The following is a 17,976-nucleotide window of genomic DNA, read 5'->3' as shown; positions in this document are numbered from 1 at the left end:
TCTTCGGATGTCCATTTCATGTTTTTCCCTCAATAGTAGAGTGTCCCAAGCTCATGCTTCTAGGGTTTTCTGTCTCTAGTGCTATTGTTTTTCTTGTTGTTTTCAACTGATAGGCAGTGGTGGTTATTTTGTGATTTTTACCCAGTTATTTTCTACTGGTGTTTTGTGTTTCCTACAGTTTTTATTTTTATTTATTTTATTCTTGTGTTTCCCCCCACCCTCTCATCGCTCAGCGATTCCAGTGGTTACCCCCCTGGGGTAACTAAGATAATAATACACTTTATTTATTCCCCTTTTTGTGTGTCTGCGTGTGCGTCCTACACCCCCCAATCCTGACACCCACTTTATCCAATCAGGAGAGAGAACCCTAGAATAGATATTTGTAAGTATTTAAAAAAAATCTTGCCAAGCCACATTTTCTTACTGCATTCATTGGCAGCTCATATTTGCTTTAAACTCGTTTTTATTCCTTATTTTTGCAGTGTGGAGTTCTCTCTCCTGATTGGATAAAGTGAGAACGGGATACCAGAAAAACTTATTTTGTGTTTACTGCAGAGCGGAGGGACTGAGAGACCCATGTTACTGACCAGACACTCTATATCAGTGATGGCTGTCGGAATGTAGAGCTATTATTTTAACATGTACAGTAGACCACTAGTTTTAATAAACAACACTTACACCTTTTAATCAAACACTTCAGTCTCATTGGGGTGAGTCGTCTCTTTCTCAAGAGAGACCTCTAGCAGCTATCGTAGAGATAGTGCCTGTGGTTGATAATGACCTTGTCTCGTGTCTCTCGTTGCCTCACAGGTGCTTGAGTTTGATTTGAAGGGCTCTGCGTTGGACTCGTCCTCCTTCATCGATGTGATTGTGAAAGACTACGAGACTATTGGGAAAGATAAGTAAGTGTTGTTGTCCCTCCAAGCCGGTAAATCCATCTCCCTGACGGCGATCTTTCTTACCTTGTGAAATAGAGGGATTTGTGAGAAAGATGCTCGTCTGTCTGCCACACCTTCCTTGTCCCAACAAAGAGGTTCTCAGAGGCTGTCTGTGATTGGTTAACAAGATGACTAAACATTTTCTGTGTGTCTGCGCCTGTGCACGGGTCTTAAGGTAACAACTGACAACGGTTGCATCACTGCTTCCCAGTTACGTAACACATTGCAGAGGTTTGGAACTCACACTGTCATCAAGGTAGAGTCACAATGTTTAAGGAAAATTATACCGGAACCATAACCCACTATTACAGTTGTGCTGCCAACACTACAGGCATGTTATCTCTTTCTCCCTCTCTCTCTGTCCCCCTCTCTCTCCCTCCAGCTCTCTCTTTCTCCCTATCTCTACTCTCTCTACCCCCCCCCCCCCCCCCCCTCTCTCTCCCCACACACCCTGCCCGCTTGCTTGCCATGCCGGGACTTGTACAGGCTGTGTGGGAGCAGTCAACCCTCTTAGCTAACAATGAATGGATGAATCACTGTTTGTTCTCCTCCCTCTCTCTCCTGGATGTGTATAGAGCTCTGTGATGGGCCGCGAAAATCCAAAGGAAAACATTCTGGGGCAAGAGATGACATTTGACAGAGGATACGTTTAAGGGGGTTATCGGGAGAAGTTATGTTTCAACCTTTGCATTGCAGTTGAATTACCTCTCTTAAAAGAAAACAGTCGAGCAAGCTCAAGTTTTGTTTTATTTGTCACATAAGTTACATGTACATTATAGTGAAATGCTTGGTTCTGTATGGCCCTCCTGAAATTGTGCTTGATACAGTAAAAGAATAAAGACCAAACACTATGCAAAAATTGGGTAGAGAGGTAGTGCAAATCTTAGTAATGAATTGTTCTCTTATATAACACTATAATCCACAAAGAAATGCAGCGTGATTACGAAACCAAGCCGCATTTCTCGGAGACGCTCTCTGATTGGCCGACGCCTGTTTCTACACTGGTTAAGCTTAGGCACTCTTCGAAGTTGGTTAAGGTTAGAGTTTGTCTTAGAGCGTGACGGCAAGTTCTTTCGACGGTTAAGCTTAGGCACTCTTTCGAAGTTGGTTAAGGTTAGAGTTTGTCTTAGAGCATGGCGATAGAACGAAAGTTGTGTATGTCGTAAACGAGAGAGAGAGAGCGAGCGACAGAGCCCCCCTCAAAGCCAGGTCCATGCCACAAGCCACGTCCACGCCACGAAGCCCCGCCTCAAGCCACGTCCACGTCATGAAGCCCCGCCCAGACGTTGGGCTCTGTGGCTCTGCAGATATACCCTACTCAACTACCTGGCGTTCTATCGCCATGCTCTAAGACAAACTCTAACCTTAACCAACTTCGAAAGAGTGCCTAAGCTTAACCGTCGAAAGAACTTGCCGTCACGCTCTAAGACAAACTCTAACCTTAACCAACTTCGAAGAGTGCCTAAGCTTAACCAGTGTAGAAACAGGCGTCGGCCAATCAGAGAGCGTCTCCGAGAAATGTGGCTTGGTTTCGTAATCACGCAGAAATGCCTAAAACCCTCTAGGGGCTTGTATGCCGCATTCTCCAAAAAGCTAAATTTTGTTGGCAGCATAGTCGACTACAAAATGTAGACACAAACTATCTACATACCGGTCGATGCATCCAATTTTGGATCTACTACAGGGAGGCTGTGATGTGAAGAGTTGCTGTGTGTTGACATGACTGATTTCGGTGTTTCGTTTCCAAATGAAGACGGAAACACACATGGGAACAATTTGGACCAACCGCAGAGAGAGCTTCCAAGACCCTGTCAATTCTGAGCCATCAAAGTGTTGTCTATATTGGGGGGAAAAGGAAACGCATAGAACTGCATCTCGTGATATGAGTCAAAAGAACTATTCTGCTATATCTAGTAGCTGTATGCAGTACATGGGGCACAGTCGCAACGGGGGGAGGTGCTTTTCAGTGCGTCTCCGCCACATGTAAAGTGAGTCAAGTTTTCCACTGGGCCGGCCCGGCTTACGCAGCAGTCCCTAATGATGTGGGTGGGGGAGGGGGGTGGTGAGGGACTTCTCCTCTCTCTCCCAAATAGTTTTCCAGCAGGCTGTTGTGGCTCTCCCCGTTGCCACGGCAACCGCAGAGGGAAAAGTTGAAACGTGTGCCTTCTTGCGCTTATTAGATTCCAGAAAGGAATTCCCCCAGAGAAGGATCTCGCCTGATTCAGTAGAATAGATGATGAGACTTTTCTCGTGGATCTGATTTAGTCGGCAATCCGATTTGCCCCGTCCACGAATGTACAAAATAGCCTCTGTGGCATCTGATTTGTCATAGCTTTGGTTTGACGTTGTCATGGATGGGTGTGTTGTTGTGATCAAACGATACCATTGCCTCTATGGCCTGGAGCTGCCGTATAAAGAGGATGTCGGGTGTAGGTGGGAGGATGTTTGGTGTAGGTTTGGGGGGAAGTTTGCCATAACAAGCCCAACCACACCTTTTATCCCTGGTCGCTCCTCTTTCACAAGCTGTGAGCTGAGTGACGGCACTAACGCGCTGCTCAATTCACCGCTACCAGTGATGTAATCTGGTACGTTGAATCCTTGCGTTGTGTTAATTACAGCTCAATTAAATGATAAGGATAAGACCATGCTATTTTTTTCATCAACATCATTTCATGGCGCTGTAATTAACACAACACAAGGATTCGATGTCCCAGATGATGTCACTGGTGGCCATATTCAAACTTGTTTACTCAATAACTGTTCAACTAAATTAACACTTTGAGTGCCAGCGGCAAGATTTATCGTTAGTTCATGCCAACCGTTGCAGCGACGATAAATCTTGCTTTTTTTTATTAGCGATTTGTATTCATATTTCATCAATCTAGTCTCACGTTAGTGCTGCAAACTCTCTCTGAGCTCCATTGGGAAAATACCGCCCCCCTATCGTCTCTCCCTGTTGTACTGCACCCCATTGGATTAGACTGAATGAAACACATGGGGGGGGGGGGGGGGGGGGGGGGGGGGGGGGGGGGGGAGAATCCAGCTTCCTCATTTTACTTCTCGGTCAAGCCACCCGAGAGGATCCAAGTTTCCGAGCCCCAAAACAGCGTGGAATACATATTTCCAGTATCCAGCGCTGGATCAATAAACGCGATCGATATTTGGAAAGGCAATCAGGAATTGGAATAATCTTTTTGGAGAACATCTGCTCTGAGGTTAGGAATCTATTTTACCAGTCTTAGGATAATCAGAACTTTGTTCACATATCAGTGTGTGCCATATGTGTGTGTGTGTGTGCGATCAGGAAATAAGAGATTCGAGTACACGTATACTATCGATAATCTAGCGTTTATTTGAAAACTATTCATAAATAGGCCAAAAAATTACAACGTTTTTTGTGTATTCCAGTAAAGGGCGTTTATCACAGAATCTTTATATTTTCCTGAAACTTTCAAAAAACAAGCGTTTTTCAAAATGGTATAAAACGGAAATTAACCGATTATTAAAAAAAATAAAAAAAAATAAAAATCCGCTTCGACAATGTTGACTGCAAACAAGTCATTGATAAGCGACGGCCAGATTAGACACATAGCCATAATTTAAGACATAGTTTATGCGTTTGCAAATATGAGAGCTCTATCATTGAAGTGGACGCTGGCATACGGAGCCCTTTAGCGCTCCGCGTGGCTGGCACTCAAAGTGTGAGTTTTTGGATGTGATTTATGTGCAAAATATATCTGCATTGTTTTTTTTTGTGAAGTGCCCCTTTAATAGAGAATGTGAAAGCAAGTGAATGATGACGAGAGGAGGAAATTAATGTAGTGCACTCCTCCCTCTCTGTCCTTTTTCTTTCCCTCCCTCTCTCCCTCCCTCCCTCTCTCCCCTCAGAGAGTTGATCCAGGTTATTTTAGAGGGACTTGCCAGGATCTGTTCAAACCAGGAAACACTTGCTTGTTAAGTACAATGGGCAGTGGAAGCAGGCCTGGGCTGTATTCTGACTTCTAGCTGATAGATTGGCAGGTTCACTGCCTGTTTCTGTTAACCTTGACAGCTTGAAAAAGAGAAACGGGGGGAACTTGCTGCGCTCCTACAACAGTATCAAAACACTATGATTACATTCTGCCTCTGATGAAGAGTTTCCAAAAGGAAACCATTCTGTGTCCCTCTCTAGGACGTGGCGTCTTAATCACCATTGGGACATTTCCTGGTGACTCACCAATACCTGACAATTGTCTCTGGTTTTGTTTGGGTCTGTCCCCTCTGCTGTTTGCTTGGCAACAGTGGAGAATCGTTGCTCCTTGTCAAAAAGGAATGTGAAGTACTTTTGCATTTCAGCCGAACGGTAGCATAACTTCCTCCTTTCTTTTGTTCACAAAATTAAACACACCAGATGAGATCTGAGGTTAAAAAGAGGCTGGATTCAAGGTTGTTTTTCACCATGTAACAAGTACAATCGCATGTTCACTCCCACAGCATATGAGAAATCTAAAGGCTAGTGATAACATAGTAAGTGATAAGTAGTGATAACAATGATACTAGGAGTGATAACAATGATACTAGGAGTTGCATTTGTATACGGTATAGTCTATGGTGGATAGAAAAATGCAGCATGAAGTTGTTTCGCAAGGTCAAACTGAAGTTATGATTTAGTGTTCAGGAGCCTGTGGTAAGAAATTGTTCTTGAACCCGCTGGTCCTGGTTTGCATGCTGCTATACCAGTGCTATACCGCAGCGGGGGGCCACAGGTCATGCCCAGGGTGACTTGGGTCTCGAACGATGGAGCCGGCCTTGCTCTGACACCTGGTCTGAAAGATCTCTGCAGTGATCTTTTCTGCTGTATCTTCACAACCCTCTGGATGTGAATTGGCCATACCGCACCAAGACACCACTCGTCTCTCTCCGGTGCCTTGAGGTGCCTTGATAAGAACTTGCCAATCCGCCACAATGTGCTGATGCCATGGTTTATCAAGCACCCTAGAGGGAAGAGGTGCTGGTGTGTCCTCTTCAGCATGGCCTCAGGAAGCACATCGACTGAGATCTGCAGAACGAGGAAGCGGAAGCATCGGGTGACTTCCACCCGTGTCCCGTTGATGTTGATTGGTGCGATGGATCCCACTGTGAATTCTGAAGTCCACAGTGATCTCCCCAGGGCAAGACTGTTGTCATCTCTCCACCTGGACTCATCTCACATCACTCATCTCATCTCTGTATACCGTCTCATCACTGTTGCTTATCAGGCCGATTACTGCTACACCTCAGATCCAGTCAGGTGATGCAGTATGTAGTCCTCTAGGTGGCTGAACCTCCGATCCAGTCAGGTGATGCAGTATGTAGTCCTCTAGGTGGCTGAACCTCCGATCCAGTCAGGTGATGCAGTATGTAGTCCTCTAGGCGGCTGAACCTCCGATCCAGTCAGGTGATGCAGTATGTAGTCCTCTAGGTGGCTGAACCTCCGATCCAGTCAGGTGATGCAGTATGTAGTCCTCTAGGTGGCTGAACCTCGGATCCAGTCAGCACCAGTATGTAGTCCTCTAGGTGGCTGAACCTCGGATCCAGTCAGCACCAGTATGTAGTCCTCTAGGTGGCTGAACCTCGGATCCAGTCAGCACCAGTATGTGGGGGCTTTGAGGGCTGGTACAGTGTTCTCTCTCTCTCAAAACAAGCATAACATGTGTTCAGCTCATCTGGGAGGGAGGGGTCTGTGCTGGCGACCCCCACTAAGCTCCTCTTAAGCCCCTGCTACATAAATCTGGTGTCAAGAGCCCCTCCCTCACCATGCTGGCACTCTATACTCTTGGTTTCCTTTTGCAGTTCTGTTGACCTTTCTGAGTTCATATTTTGCTCTCTTGTAGAGTTCACGTTAAGTAAACTAGGTACCTGCTCTGTTTTGTTCAGGCCTGCTGCAGGAGCTGTATACCAAAATGACATGTTTATCATACTTTAATGATGCCATCAAATCAAGTAATTTGTTATTCCATCCAGAGAAACACGGCCTAATGACTTCCACCTTGTTGCACTCACCCCCATTATTATCAAGTACTTCGAGAGGCTGGTCCTGGCTCACCTCAAATCTGGCCTTTGACCCTCACTGGACAGTCACCAATTTGCCTACTGTGAGAACGGGAGCACGGAGGCCGCTATCTCCTCAGCACTGCATTCCGCCCTCTCTCACCTGGATGACAGCAACACCCATGTGAGAATGCTGTTCATCAACTTCAGCTCAGCATTCAACACCATCGTCCTCTCCAAACTTGGTGACCTTGTGGAAACCAAGGACCTTGACATCAACCCCTCATCAATCCAGTCTGCAACTGGATACTACACTTCCTAACTAACAGACCCCAGTTTGTTAGGATAGACAATCGCACCTCCTCCACCCTCACCCTGAACACCAGCATCCCACAAGGCTGCGTGCTGAGCCCCCTCCTCTACTCCCTCTTCCCCCATGACTGCACTCCTATACATTGCACCAACACCATTATTAAGTTCGGAGACGACACAACGGTGGTGGGCCTCATCAAAAACAACGATGAATCGGCCTATAGGGAGGATGTCCAGCACCTGGCTGTGTGGTGCGCAGACAACAACCTGGCCCTCAACACCAACAAAACCAAGGAGCGTGGACTTCAGAACGACTAGAGCCAGCACACATGCCCCCCTCCACATCAACGAGACGAAGGTCAAATGTGTCTCCAGCTGTCTCCTTCGAATCTGGTGAACTTACCGGTGCACCATAGAAAGCATACTCGCCAACTGCATCACAGTCTAGTACGGCAACTGAACTGCCTCTGACCGGAAAGCACTGCAGAGGGTGGTGAAAACCTCCCAACACTACCGGTACACCACTCCCTGCAATTCAGTCTATCCACCACAAACGGTGTCTGAGGAAGGCACGCAGCATTATCAAGGACACCTCTCATCCCAATCATGGACTGTTTGCTCTCCTCCCCTCTGGGAGGCTCTAGTCTACAGGAACCTCTGCTCCAAGTCCAGCAGACTCAGGAACGGCTTCTTTCCCTCAGCTGAACTCTGTGCCCCCCCCCCCCAATACCATAAACTCTGACTCCATTGCCTACACCAGGGCTATTAAACTGGCGGCCCGCGGGCCAGATCCGGCCCGCGGGATGATTCTGACCGGCCCGCCAAAGATTACATGATAATAAAAAAAAATAAAAAAAAAATATTTATTTTTAATATTTTTTTTTTACTTTTTTCTTTTCTTTTCATGTCAACGTTAACATGCACAATTGAGCCAAAAGTCACTCAATTAATGACAGATTTCATTGATAAATTGAGGGAACACTTTGCAAGTCGATTTGATGAATTTGACATGTCCAGAGAATTGATGCATTTTGTGAGCAACCCATTTGCCAATGTAGCTGCTATTTCCACAAAAGGACAAGAGTTCATTGCATCACTTCACATTAATGAAGGTCTCCTGCAACTTGAAATAATTGACATGCAAGCATCATCTGCTCTGAAGCAGGCACTTGAGAATGAATCCACCACAACATTTAGGATAAAGTGTATTCATGTCAAGACATTCCCCAAAATAAAAACGCTGGCAATATCTGTGCTAACAATGTTTGGCTCAACATACACCTGTGAGTCCAGTTTCTCTCACATGAATGCCATTAAAACAAGCAACCGTGCCTCCTTGACAAATGAGCATTTGCATCACTGTTTGCGGGTAGCCCTCACTTCCTATGAACCCTCTTTCTCTGCCATTGCCCAGTCAAAGAAGTGCAATCGCTCTCATTAGATGTGTGTATGTAGGCTAGGCCTGTCTGCCCCCCACCCCCCTGATGTTTGAGAGTTAAGAGTGGACAATAAGTGCTAATAAGATGCTGTGATTTGCTGTTGTTGCACAGACATGAAGCACTTTTTCATAAGCTCAGCTGCACTATAAATGTGTTTTTTTGTTCAAGTGTTGATGTTAGAATGTTCAGATGCACATCATGCACTTGTTTGTTTTTTATATTGAAATGTTGAAGAGGAGATGTTGCAGTTGTTGCACAGTCATAAATGAAGCACTTTTTGCAGGAGATGTTGCAGATGTGGCACATAAATGAAACACTTTTTTTAAAAAGTATACTACTTTTGCAATGTAGTTAAATAAAAGTTGTGAAAATGTGGTTGCGTGTTGTGTCAAGTGTACATATATTCATAGCACGGGGAGGCGCCGTGGCAGTCCGGCCCCTGGCCCCTTGGGTTTCTGACAATGTGGCCCCCTGAACAATTTAGTTGAATAGCCCTGGCCTACACCCTAGGGCTCGGTTACTGTATCCATACTGTACGACTCTCTGTTGCCTACTCAATTTATACCTACCTACCTACCTAGTGCTTTAACTGTCTACAACTGCCCTACACTGTAATCATACTAATCTTACCCACCTCACTATAGTCTACCCATATACTCTGTATGATGGCATGTACAATAATGCTGTACTATATACTGTGTATATATATTTATTCTTACTTTTATACCCAGTTTAATCACCTGTACATTGTATATTATGATTGCACTTTACTGTTACATTTGCACTCTGGTTGGATGCCAAACCTCTTTTGTTGTACTGTACTCGTGTTGTATAATGATAATTAGATTCATTAGGGAATCTCATTTAGTGGGTCATGTGACTCTTGATGCCATCCAAAGGTCCATGGCTCCACCCTGGGGGTGGGTCTCCCAAAACTCATGATCCCCTTTGTAAAACACACGCACAGACAAAAAGATGATCTTATTGCAAAGATTCCTGTGGGCAAACCAGGCTGGAGTCTTATCGGATGTCCATCCCGCCAGGGTTACGAGGCTGCATACCAGGTTGAACAGTCACTGTATCAACAGACCCTTGAGAAACGCCGCTCTGAGCCTCCCTGATGATGTAGAACACTCTTGAATGCTGCCAAGAGAACGATATCCGTTCCACCCAACCAACTGTTTGGACAATGACCCACGGTGAGGGTGAAATACGAGATGCACACAGCGGTGTTTCTGGGGACGAGAGGCTCTCTGGATTTCTCTTTATTGTATGTTAGACCTGCAACCGTCTTGGTTTGCGTCAATGCTTTCAGTGATTTCTAACTGGATAGACGGTCGATGGATGTCTGAGAATCTCGGACTCCTTCATGATGTATTCCTGTGAAGCTGGGAACACTGCCAAGACATAGTCCTCCCAAAACAATGACTCGGGATGATTTAAGTTTACATAACATGCGGTACATTCCATCAGCTACATTTAATAGTTTGGACGTATCCCTCAGCATAGCTGATATTTGAAATATCTGGGTTTTCCTAATGGTGTTCAGCTCTCCTGAAGTGACCAAAAATATAACAATGTGATCATTTATGCATGCAATGCCCTGTTTCTCATTACACGGTTATACACGCGCACACACACACACAGACACTTGGGAGCAACCCAGGACTACCAAAGTGTTCCACTGTTACAGTTATGAATGAAGTGCCTTGCTTTTTTTTTTTTTTACTTCATTTTTTAGCGTTTATCGCTTTTTCTGGTCAAGCATGACCGACAGAAACAGGTTGAATAGGATATAGATCAGGCGAAGACACTCTGAGAAAATACGGCGGGTCCGGGAATCGAACTCGTGTACCCCAGATCCGTGACGAGCACGGTTGTCCCCGACGCCGAAATAGCGCCGAGGTACGCGGTGAGCTACGGGAGCTCCCCTTGAAGTGCCTTGCTTAAGGGCACATGAACAGTGGTTGTTGGAGGGGAGAGCAGTACCTTTTCACTTTCACCACCCAGACACCCCCCTCAATGGTCCAAGGATTTGAACTCGCCACCTACAGGTCACTTCTCTAACCTCCAGACCACTGTCTAACCTTCTGACCCCTGTTTAACCTCCAGACCCCTGTCTAACCTTAAGACCACTGTCTAACCTTCTGCTAGTTTAAGTTTAAGTTTATTCGGATCCCTATTAGCCACAGCAGTGCTATTCTTCCTGGGTCCATAACACATAGAATAGTTACTTACATTATACACTCAGATACATTATACACTCAGACATGGCATACAGAAAAATTAAACGACAAGACATGCTCCTAATCAATTAATACAGTACAATATACAATTTAGCTTTTTCATACATTATCTACGTTTATATCAACCAATTATTCAATCTTCTAATAATATATCCATATCAGACACATACATTTTAATTGACGTATATCCATATCTCCTTATCAGACACATACTGTTGCCATTTCTCCTGGAAAGGATCATTTCAGGTGACTGAAAATGCAGGTCAGATGTTTATGTTAGATTGCTCCTGTGTGCTACTGAGACTGAATCCTGGTATTTTGGGTGCGTTTGGTTTGCATTAAGTGGGTAGGTTTTGTTGGCTCTGGGTGGAGTCCCCGCCTCATGCGCCCTGTTATTGTTGTGATTCGACAGAACACACACACTCATGTACATACACACACAGGGAACAAACTTAACTTTTTGACTTACCAGCCATTTGGCTGGTAGATTTTAAAAACTACCAGCCGGGCAGATTTTTTACCAGCCAAAAATTATAAATAGCTTTTTAGTATATCGCCATGTGTTATTATTACTATATAATACTCTCATATGCTATTTTCAATTAATATTATAAACAACATAAGGAATATTAGCATAATTTTGAGTGGACTGAAGGAATGAGTCAGTCAACTGGTCGTTATTCCTCTGTCTTTCCTCTCTGTCAGCGCGCACACACCACACACACAGACGGCTCCTCCCCCGCTAGCCCCCACCCTCTTCTAGTCAGCCTGCTGTTCTCTGTCTGTCTCTCTCTCTCTCTCTCTCTACATTTACATTTACATTTAGTCATTTAGCTGACGCTTTTATCCAAAGCGACTTACAAGTTCTGTACGACTCTCTCTCTCTCTGTGTTTATGCGGAGCAGTTTGCCCCGAATTAAATGAATAACTAGGTTGCAAATCATAGTAGTTTTCACTGCACATAGAAGCAGTCAAACAGCGGGAGCATTTCGGGAGCATATGACCAAAACCCAGGCAACTTCGAGCCCTTAAGGAATCAAATAGTCTGCTCTATGGCTGCATGCTGTGTATCGCTGCTCTGCTCGGCTTTAATGGAGCACGGACTGGGGCGGATATGACTCGCGGAGTTGCTACAGGGTTTTTCAAAATAAGAGTATCATATGAACGGAACGTTTCTAGCTGCCGGAGCCCAGATATTATGACTGGAGCTGCGCTTGGGGCGGCAATGAGACCCGCACAGGATTTTCAAAATAAGAGTATCGATATGAACTAGACGCCAGATGGCGGGCAGAGCTATTATTTTTAGTCGCCAGACGGTAAATCTACAGGCCATTGGCGAATGGCGTGTAGTTATTTTGTTCCCTGTACACACACACACACACACATGTACATACACAGGACATTTCCCTCCCATACCGTATATATATCCACATCTGTCTGTACATACGGTACCTGCATATAATCCTTTTACATATCTGTAGAGATGCCATATCTAAATCTGTACATATCCCTTACCTACTCTTTCTAGTCCACCATATTGTCTTTATACACTTATCACTGTACATATTAATAGTATACTACAACTCTGTACATACATCTGATTAGCTCTATCACTCAGTAGTACTAATTAATATATTCTATACAGTTTAATCACCTGTACATTGTATATTACTATTGCACTATACTGTTACATTTTCAATCTAATCTAATGTGTCAGTGTTTTGAAATACAAATTGTATTTCTTTCTCTTTTGAAAACGGTACCTCAATATCTCTTGGATTCTATACCTAATATTTCCATTCCTTTCTCACCGGGGCAGGTTCCTTGGCTCTGTCAAAATCTCCCTGAGAGACCTCGCCACAGGTAAAGCGAGATCACTGCCTTCCAAAAACTTGCCCTTGGCCAGTGAAAGCGGCCAGAGCATTGGAGTAAGTTTCTTTCCTCTTTTTATTGATGCATGCATTTCCAGGGTGTGTCAAACGGCACAGTTTCCCTCCTGCTTAGACCTCGCTTGGTGATATGCATCATTGATAGACCAGCCCATCGTCTTTCTTCCAGGCAACAATCACCCTCATGATTGGCTACGATCCTCCTCCCAATGCGGCTCCACACCCCAACGACCCACAAGACATCACAGGGGATGCTGGTACGTGTACTTCATCGACCGTAGCGTGCAGTAAAGTTGGCCATAATATAAACATCCCGACCCCTGATCGTCACAAGGATGTGGTTCTTCCGGGCGGTTGGGTAGTGTAGAGGTCTAAGCACTCGCCTACAACTGGCATTGTTCGCGGGTGGGAAGCCGGCAGGGTATGAGTCCTGGTTGTTGCAATAGCGACTCCTACTAGTGGGGAGGTGATCTGGGGGAGATGACATGAACCTCACCACACGTTACACTCTCCCAGTGAACCTCCTCGCTGTCGGAGGAGACAGCGACCAACAGAGGAGGTTGTCTACAGTACACCCTCCCCAGACCGACAGAGGAGGCATGTGGTTGTCTACACACCCTCCCTAGACCGACGGAAGAGGCATTTCTAAATCGTCTCATTTAAAACAAATAAAGCATGAACATTTGCATGGTGTACCTTTCTGTGCGTATTCATCCACAATCTATAGCTCAACATGAAAATATTCGCAATTAATTGTAAAAAATTACGTAACATTTTATTTCAACCAAAAATTTGCATAACAACTCATTTGGGAATGGGAGAAAAATTAGAAAGGCAAAAAAATCTCTGTGCCATGAGGGAAAGTTCATAGCAGCGCTCGCTGATGGTATTGAATCTTACATCCTCTCCATCTTGTGTCTTATGCGTCTATTAGCAGATGTTGATGGTGGTGAGGAGGGCGGCGATGGGGACATGACTGATGCGGGCCAGAACGGCTCTCCAGGGAGCCCCTCCGCCACCGGCCAGGCCGGGCACCTCAACCAACGGCTCGCCAGGAGGGTCAAAAGACACCACGCTCTGGCCAACAAACCTCAGGACTTCCAGGTCCGTTTGACAGACGTTCGGTCCAGTTAAATTCCGTATCTCTATAGTGCTATTTGAAATACCCGAAGTGTTATTCAGTCGACATATGCTCAGTCATACTGTACCTCCTGCCCCGCCGATCTTTTCAGATCCGTGTCCGGATCATCGAGGGTCGTCAGTTGCCGGGTAACAACATCAAACCCGTGGTGAAGGTGAATGTGTGCGGAGAGACCCACAGAACCAGGATCAGGAGAGGCAACAACCCCTTCTTTGACGAGGTACTGTGTTCAACTTACAGGCTTTTGTATGAGATGCAAAGGTTCTGTCAGATTTCCCCAATTTCTTCCTATGTTTTGGATTATGAAGACATAGTTTTTGAAGACATGCTGCTGCTTCCACTCTAAAGCCTCTGGACTCCTGTATATCATTCTGACCTTAGATTATCACTGGTGACAGTTATGGTGCCCATCGTTGTATCTATGATATGGTTGGGTGGTCTGGCAGAGAGACGTGACTTGCATTGGCATCTGTTTCTGTATAAAGCTATTATTGGTGATCTTCCACCCGACATCACTTTATTGCTGGATTGGCTGGACTTGATCATACTCACTCTGGTGATTGGCTTATACACTTAAGGCTCAGCTTTTAGCTTCTGTGCCAACAACTTGGACTAACTCGGTTGCATTCCTGTTATCTCTCCAGATTTTCTTTTACAACGTAAACATGCTGCCATCAGACCTGTTTGATAAATACATCAGCATTCGAGTAAGTACAGAATTCACTACTGCAACCGTACGGACTCAGCGCCAAGCTTCCCCTGATGCCACTGTAGTAACATGCTGGGCTGCTGTCTCCTCTGCAGGTGTACGACTCCTTCTCACTCAGAGCCGACAGTCTTATGGGGGAGTTCAAGGTACTCTCTCTCTCTCTCTCTCTCTCTCTCTCTCCCAAACACCCTCTTTCCCCCCTCCCTCTCTTGTCCCTCATCCTTCTCTCTCTCTCTCTCTCACACACACACACACGCACCCTCTCTCGTCCCTCATCCTTCTCTCTCACACACACACACTCTCTCATCCCTCATCCTTCTCGCTCTCTCACACATGCACACTCTCTCTTGCTCTTTCTCTCCCTCTCTTTTTCTCTCTCTCACACACACTCTCTCTCCCTCTCTACCTCTCATTCATTCATTCATTCATTCATTCCACACATGTGTTTATCAAACAAGGCTGCACTGTGACATGATTAATGTATGATCTATTTTGAGTGGTCTCTCTCTGTTCTGTTTCTCTAGTTGGATGTTGGCTACGTCTATGACGAACCAGGTGAGGCTGGTGGAGAACCACCAACTAGATTTGCATGCACCGTGTGTCATTTCCATTTGTCAGTGGAGGTTATTGTTTAGAGAGAGAGTGCGCGCGCGTGTGTGTGTGTGTGCATTGCACACCGATTTGAATGTGTCAAAAATTTTACACATATAATTTTTTTTTGTGAATGCGTAATTATTTTGTGCATAGACTGTTTCACTGTTGCTAGGGAACAGCTTGGACCCAAGTGTGTTGGGTGTGGGTGTGTCAGTTATTGATATTAGCAAAAACACTGCAACAGAAAGTAAACGTGGCTCCATTTGGAATGTTTATGTTGTCAGGGGCCTTTCTGTGTGGAGTTTACATGTTCTCTCCCCGTGTCTGTGTGGGTTTCCTCTGGTTTCCCCCCACACCATAATATAGGCTAGATCACTAAATATTTTCAAAAGTAAGCTGCTACCTCTTCACCATAGCCTTTTAATACACTCTGCTGCTTGGACTCATTACATCCAGACTATGTACTATTTTACTATAAATTACAGCTATTTTATTGCACTGCTTTTATTCTGTCTGCACTTCCTGTCTTTTATTTAGTCAGAAACCAGCGAATAGTCTTTTATAGATATTAATGTCAGAAATCTATTATAATCAATAATTGTGGAAAGACGAAAGCACGCTTTTCATGTTGTCAGAAATCGATTACAATCTTTTCATATAGGTTTTAATGACAGAAATCTATTACAATTTCTTCGGAAGGTTTTAATGTCAAATCTCTGCACATTTTATGCCCGTCTATAATTATGCCAATTGTATGCTCATTTTGTGTCTACACTTTGGGCTGCAATTCTTGTATGAAAGGTGCTATACAAATAAAGTTATTATTATTATTATAAGGACATGCTAGGTGCTGTAACTCTTAACCAAGGCACTGGTGTTGGTCCCTGGGCACCGTACTGTGGCTGCTCACTGCTCCTAAATAGTCAGGATGGGTTAAATGCAGAGGGCACATTCCTAGTCTACTATGTGATTTAATGTTCTATTTTGATGCTTGTTTTATACTTATTTTATGTCTGCACTTTATGCATTGCTCTTGATCTGCCAATTTTGTGCAAATTTGATCCCTGTCCTTTTTTGCTACTGTGAAGCACTTTGAGCTGCAATTCTTATTAGTATGAAAGGTGCTATACAAATAAAGTTATTATTATTACTACTACTGTATGGAAAAGGACTTTGCAAATAAAGAAAATTCCCTTTCCTTACTTGTATGTGGACATGTTTTCAACTTTTTTGTACATTTGTTCATGTGTGTGTGTGTGTGTTGTACCCCAGCCCACGCCATCATGAGGAAGTGGCTGCTCCTGAGTGAATCAGATGACTCCAATTCGGGGGCCAAGGGTTACCTGAAAGTCAGCCTCTTCATCGTGGGGCAGGGTGACGAGCCTCCGGTAAGACCGGCTAGACTCTGACCGTTACCGACTCTGAGCGCCCATTAACCTCTTCTCTCTCTCTCTCGCTCTCTGACAACTTATCTCTTGTTTCCTGCCGGTAACTATGTGTGTTCTGTGTTTCTCTCTCTATGGGAGATCACACTAAGAATTAACTTGTGGTGTGTGACCTTTGACCAAGAAATACCTCTGCCGGATGAATGAACACAAATTCTCCTCTCTCTCTCTCTCTCTCTCTCTCTCTCTCTCAGCCTTATTGGAATGAAGTGCATTTCAGTATACAATATAATGTCAAAGCTTTGATCAATCAATAAAATAAATCAACATTATGAATTCTCTGTTATGTTTCTCTCTCTATGGGAGATGCATGGAGAATCACACTAAGAATTAACTTTGAACCATTTTACAGTATAATGCCAAAGCTTTGGTCAATCAGTAATTTAAGTATTATACGGTATTTGAATTTTTGGAGGAAGTAGGCAAACAGAGTCTCGTCCCCCTTTCAGAGCCTACTCTTAACGGTTAGAGATGAGCGCTCTTGTGAAAGATCCCCTTTCCTTTCCCTTCCCTCATCCCCGCTGAGCACACCTGCCCAGGACCGTGCGGCTCAATGTGCTTCCTCTCCAAGCCGCCTGCATCCAGCTGTTGCATCGTTGCTAATAAATGATCGATTTGTTTTTTTTTGATCAAATTTTTTTTATTATTAATTACATGAAACAGGACAACACAATAACCACAGTAACAAAAAACATAACTTCACAGGAGAATAACAACAATAATACAGAATAATAAATTATAAGACAAAAAGAAAAAGAAACAGCGTCCAACCTATCAAATATAGGTGGCTACTTCAATAACAAAAAGGGGTCTTCAAGACATGGCAACCTTTCCCCACCTTTACAAAGTGGAGTGACTTAAAAGATTGTTTATGAGAGTGTTGTCGCAGATTTACTGTAGATAGCCTAGGTCCCTTACACATGTTCAAGACTGCCAAACTCGCAGACGGTAAAGTGTAAGAAGAAAGAAATTCCTCTTCCAAGTTGGTTGACAGGTCAATCAGTCTGCCAATATTAGTCCCTTGGGGAGATGGCATGTGAATTGACATATAGCGCAGAATAGCTAAATACCAACCCCCCCTAAAATCCCCCCAGCCAAAGTTAAGAAGGACAAGACAAAAACCAAGACAGACAAGACATTTCCTCCTCCCCCTCCCCAGAGACCGCCGGACCCCCCCGATCAAGCGCCCCAACCCCGCTCAGCCGCACACGGCGGTCTTTACCTTCTCAGCTGCTGCGAACCACAGGTCAATGC

General features: G+C 44.6%; 1 protein-coding gene across 1 annotated transcript in view; it reads left to right on the top strand.

Annotated features, from left to right (window-relative positions):
• Positions 1–17,976, top strand: part of myof (myoferlin) — a 116,225-nt gene that overhangs the window by 2,020 nt on the left and 96,229 nt on the right. The window contains 9 exon segments of the mRNA XM_084323490.1: positions 811–902; positions 12,764–12,872; positions 13,003–13,090; positions 13,768–13,937; positions 14,066–14,194; positions 14,619–14,681; positions 14,779–14,829; positions 15,208–15,238; positions 16,550–16,665. Of these exon segments, the coding sequence (XP_084179616.1) occupies positions 811–902; positions 12,764–12,872; positions 13,003–13,090; positions 13,768–13,937; positions 14,066–14,194; positions 14,619–14,681; positions 14,779–14,829; positions 15,208–15,238; positions 16,550–16,665 (849 nt within the window).

This window comes from Notolepis coatsorum (genome assembly GCF_963971535.1).
Source record: "Notolepis coatsorum genome assembly, chromosome: 10".
Taxonomy (NCBI): Eukaryota; Metazoa; Chordata; class Actinopteri; order Aulopiformes; family Paralepididae; genus Notolepis; species Notolepis coatsorum.
This window is presented reverse-complemented; position numbering and strand designations above follow the sequence as displayed.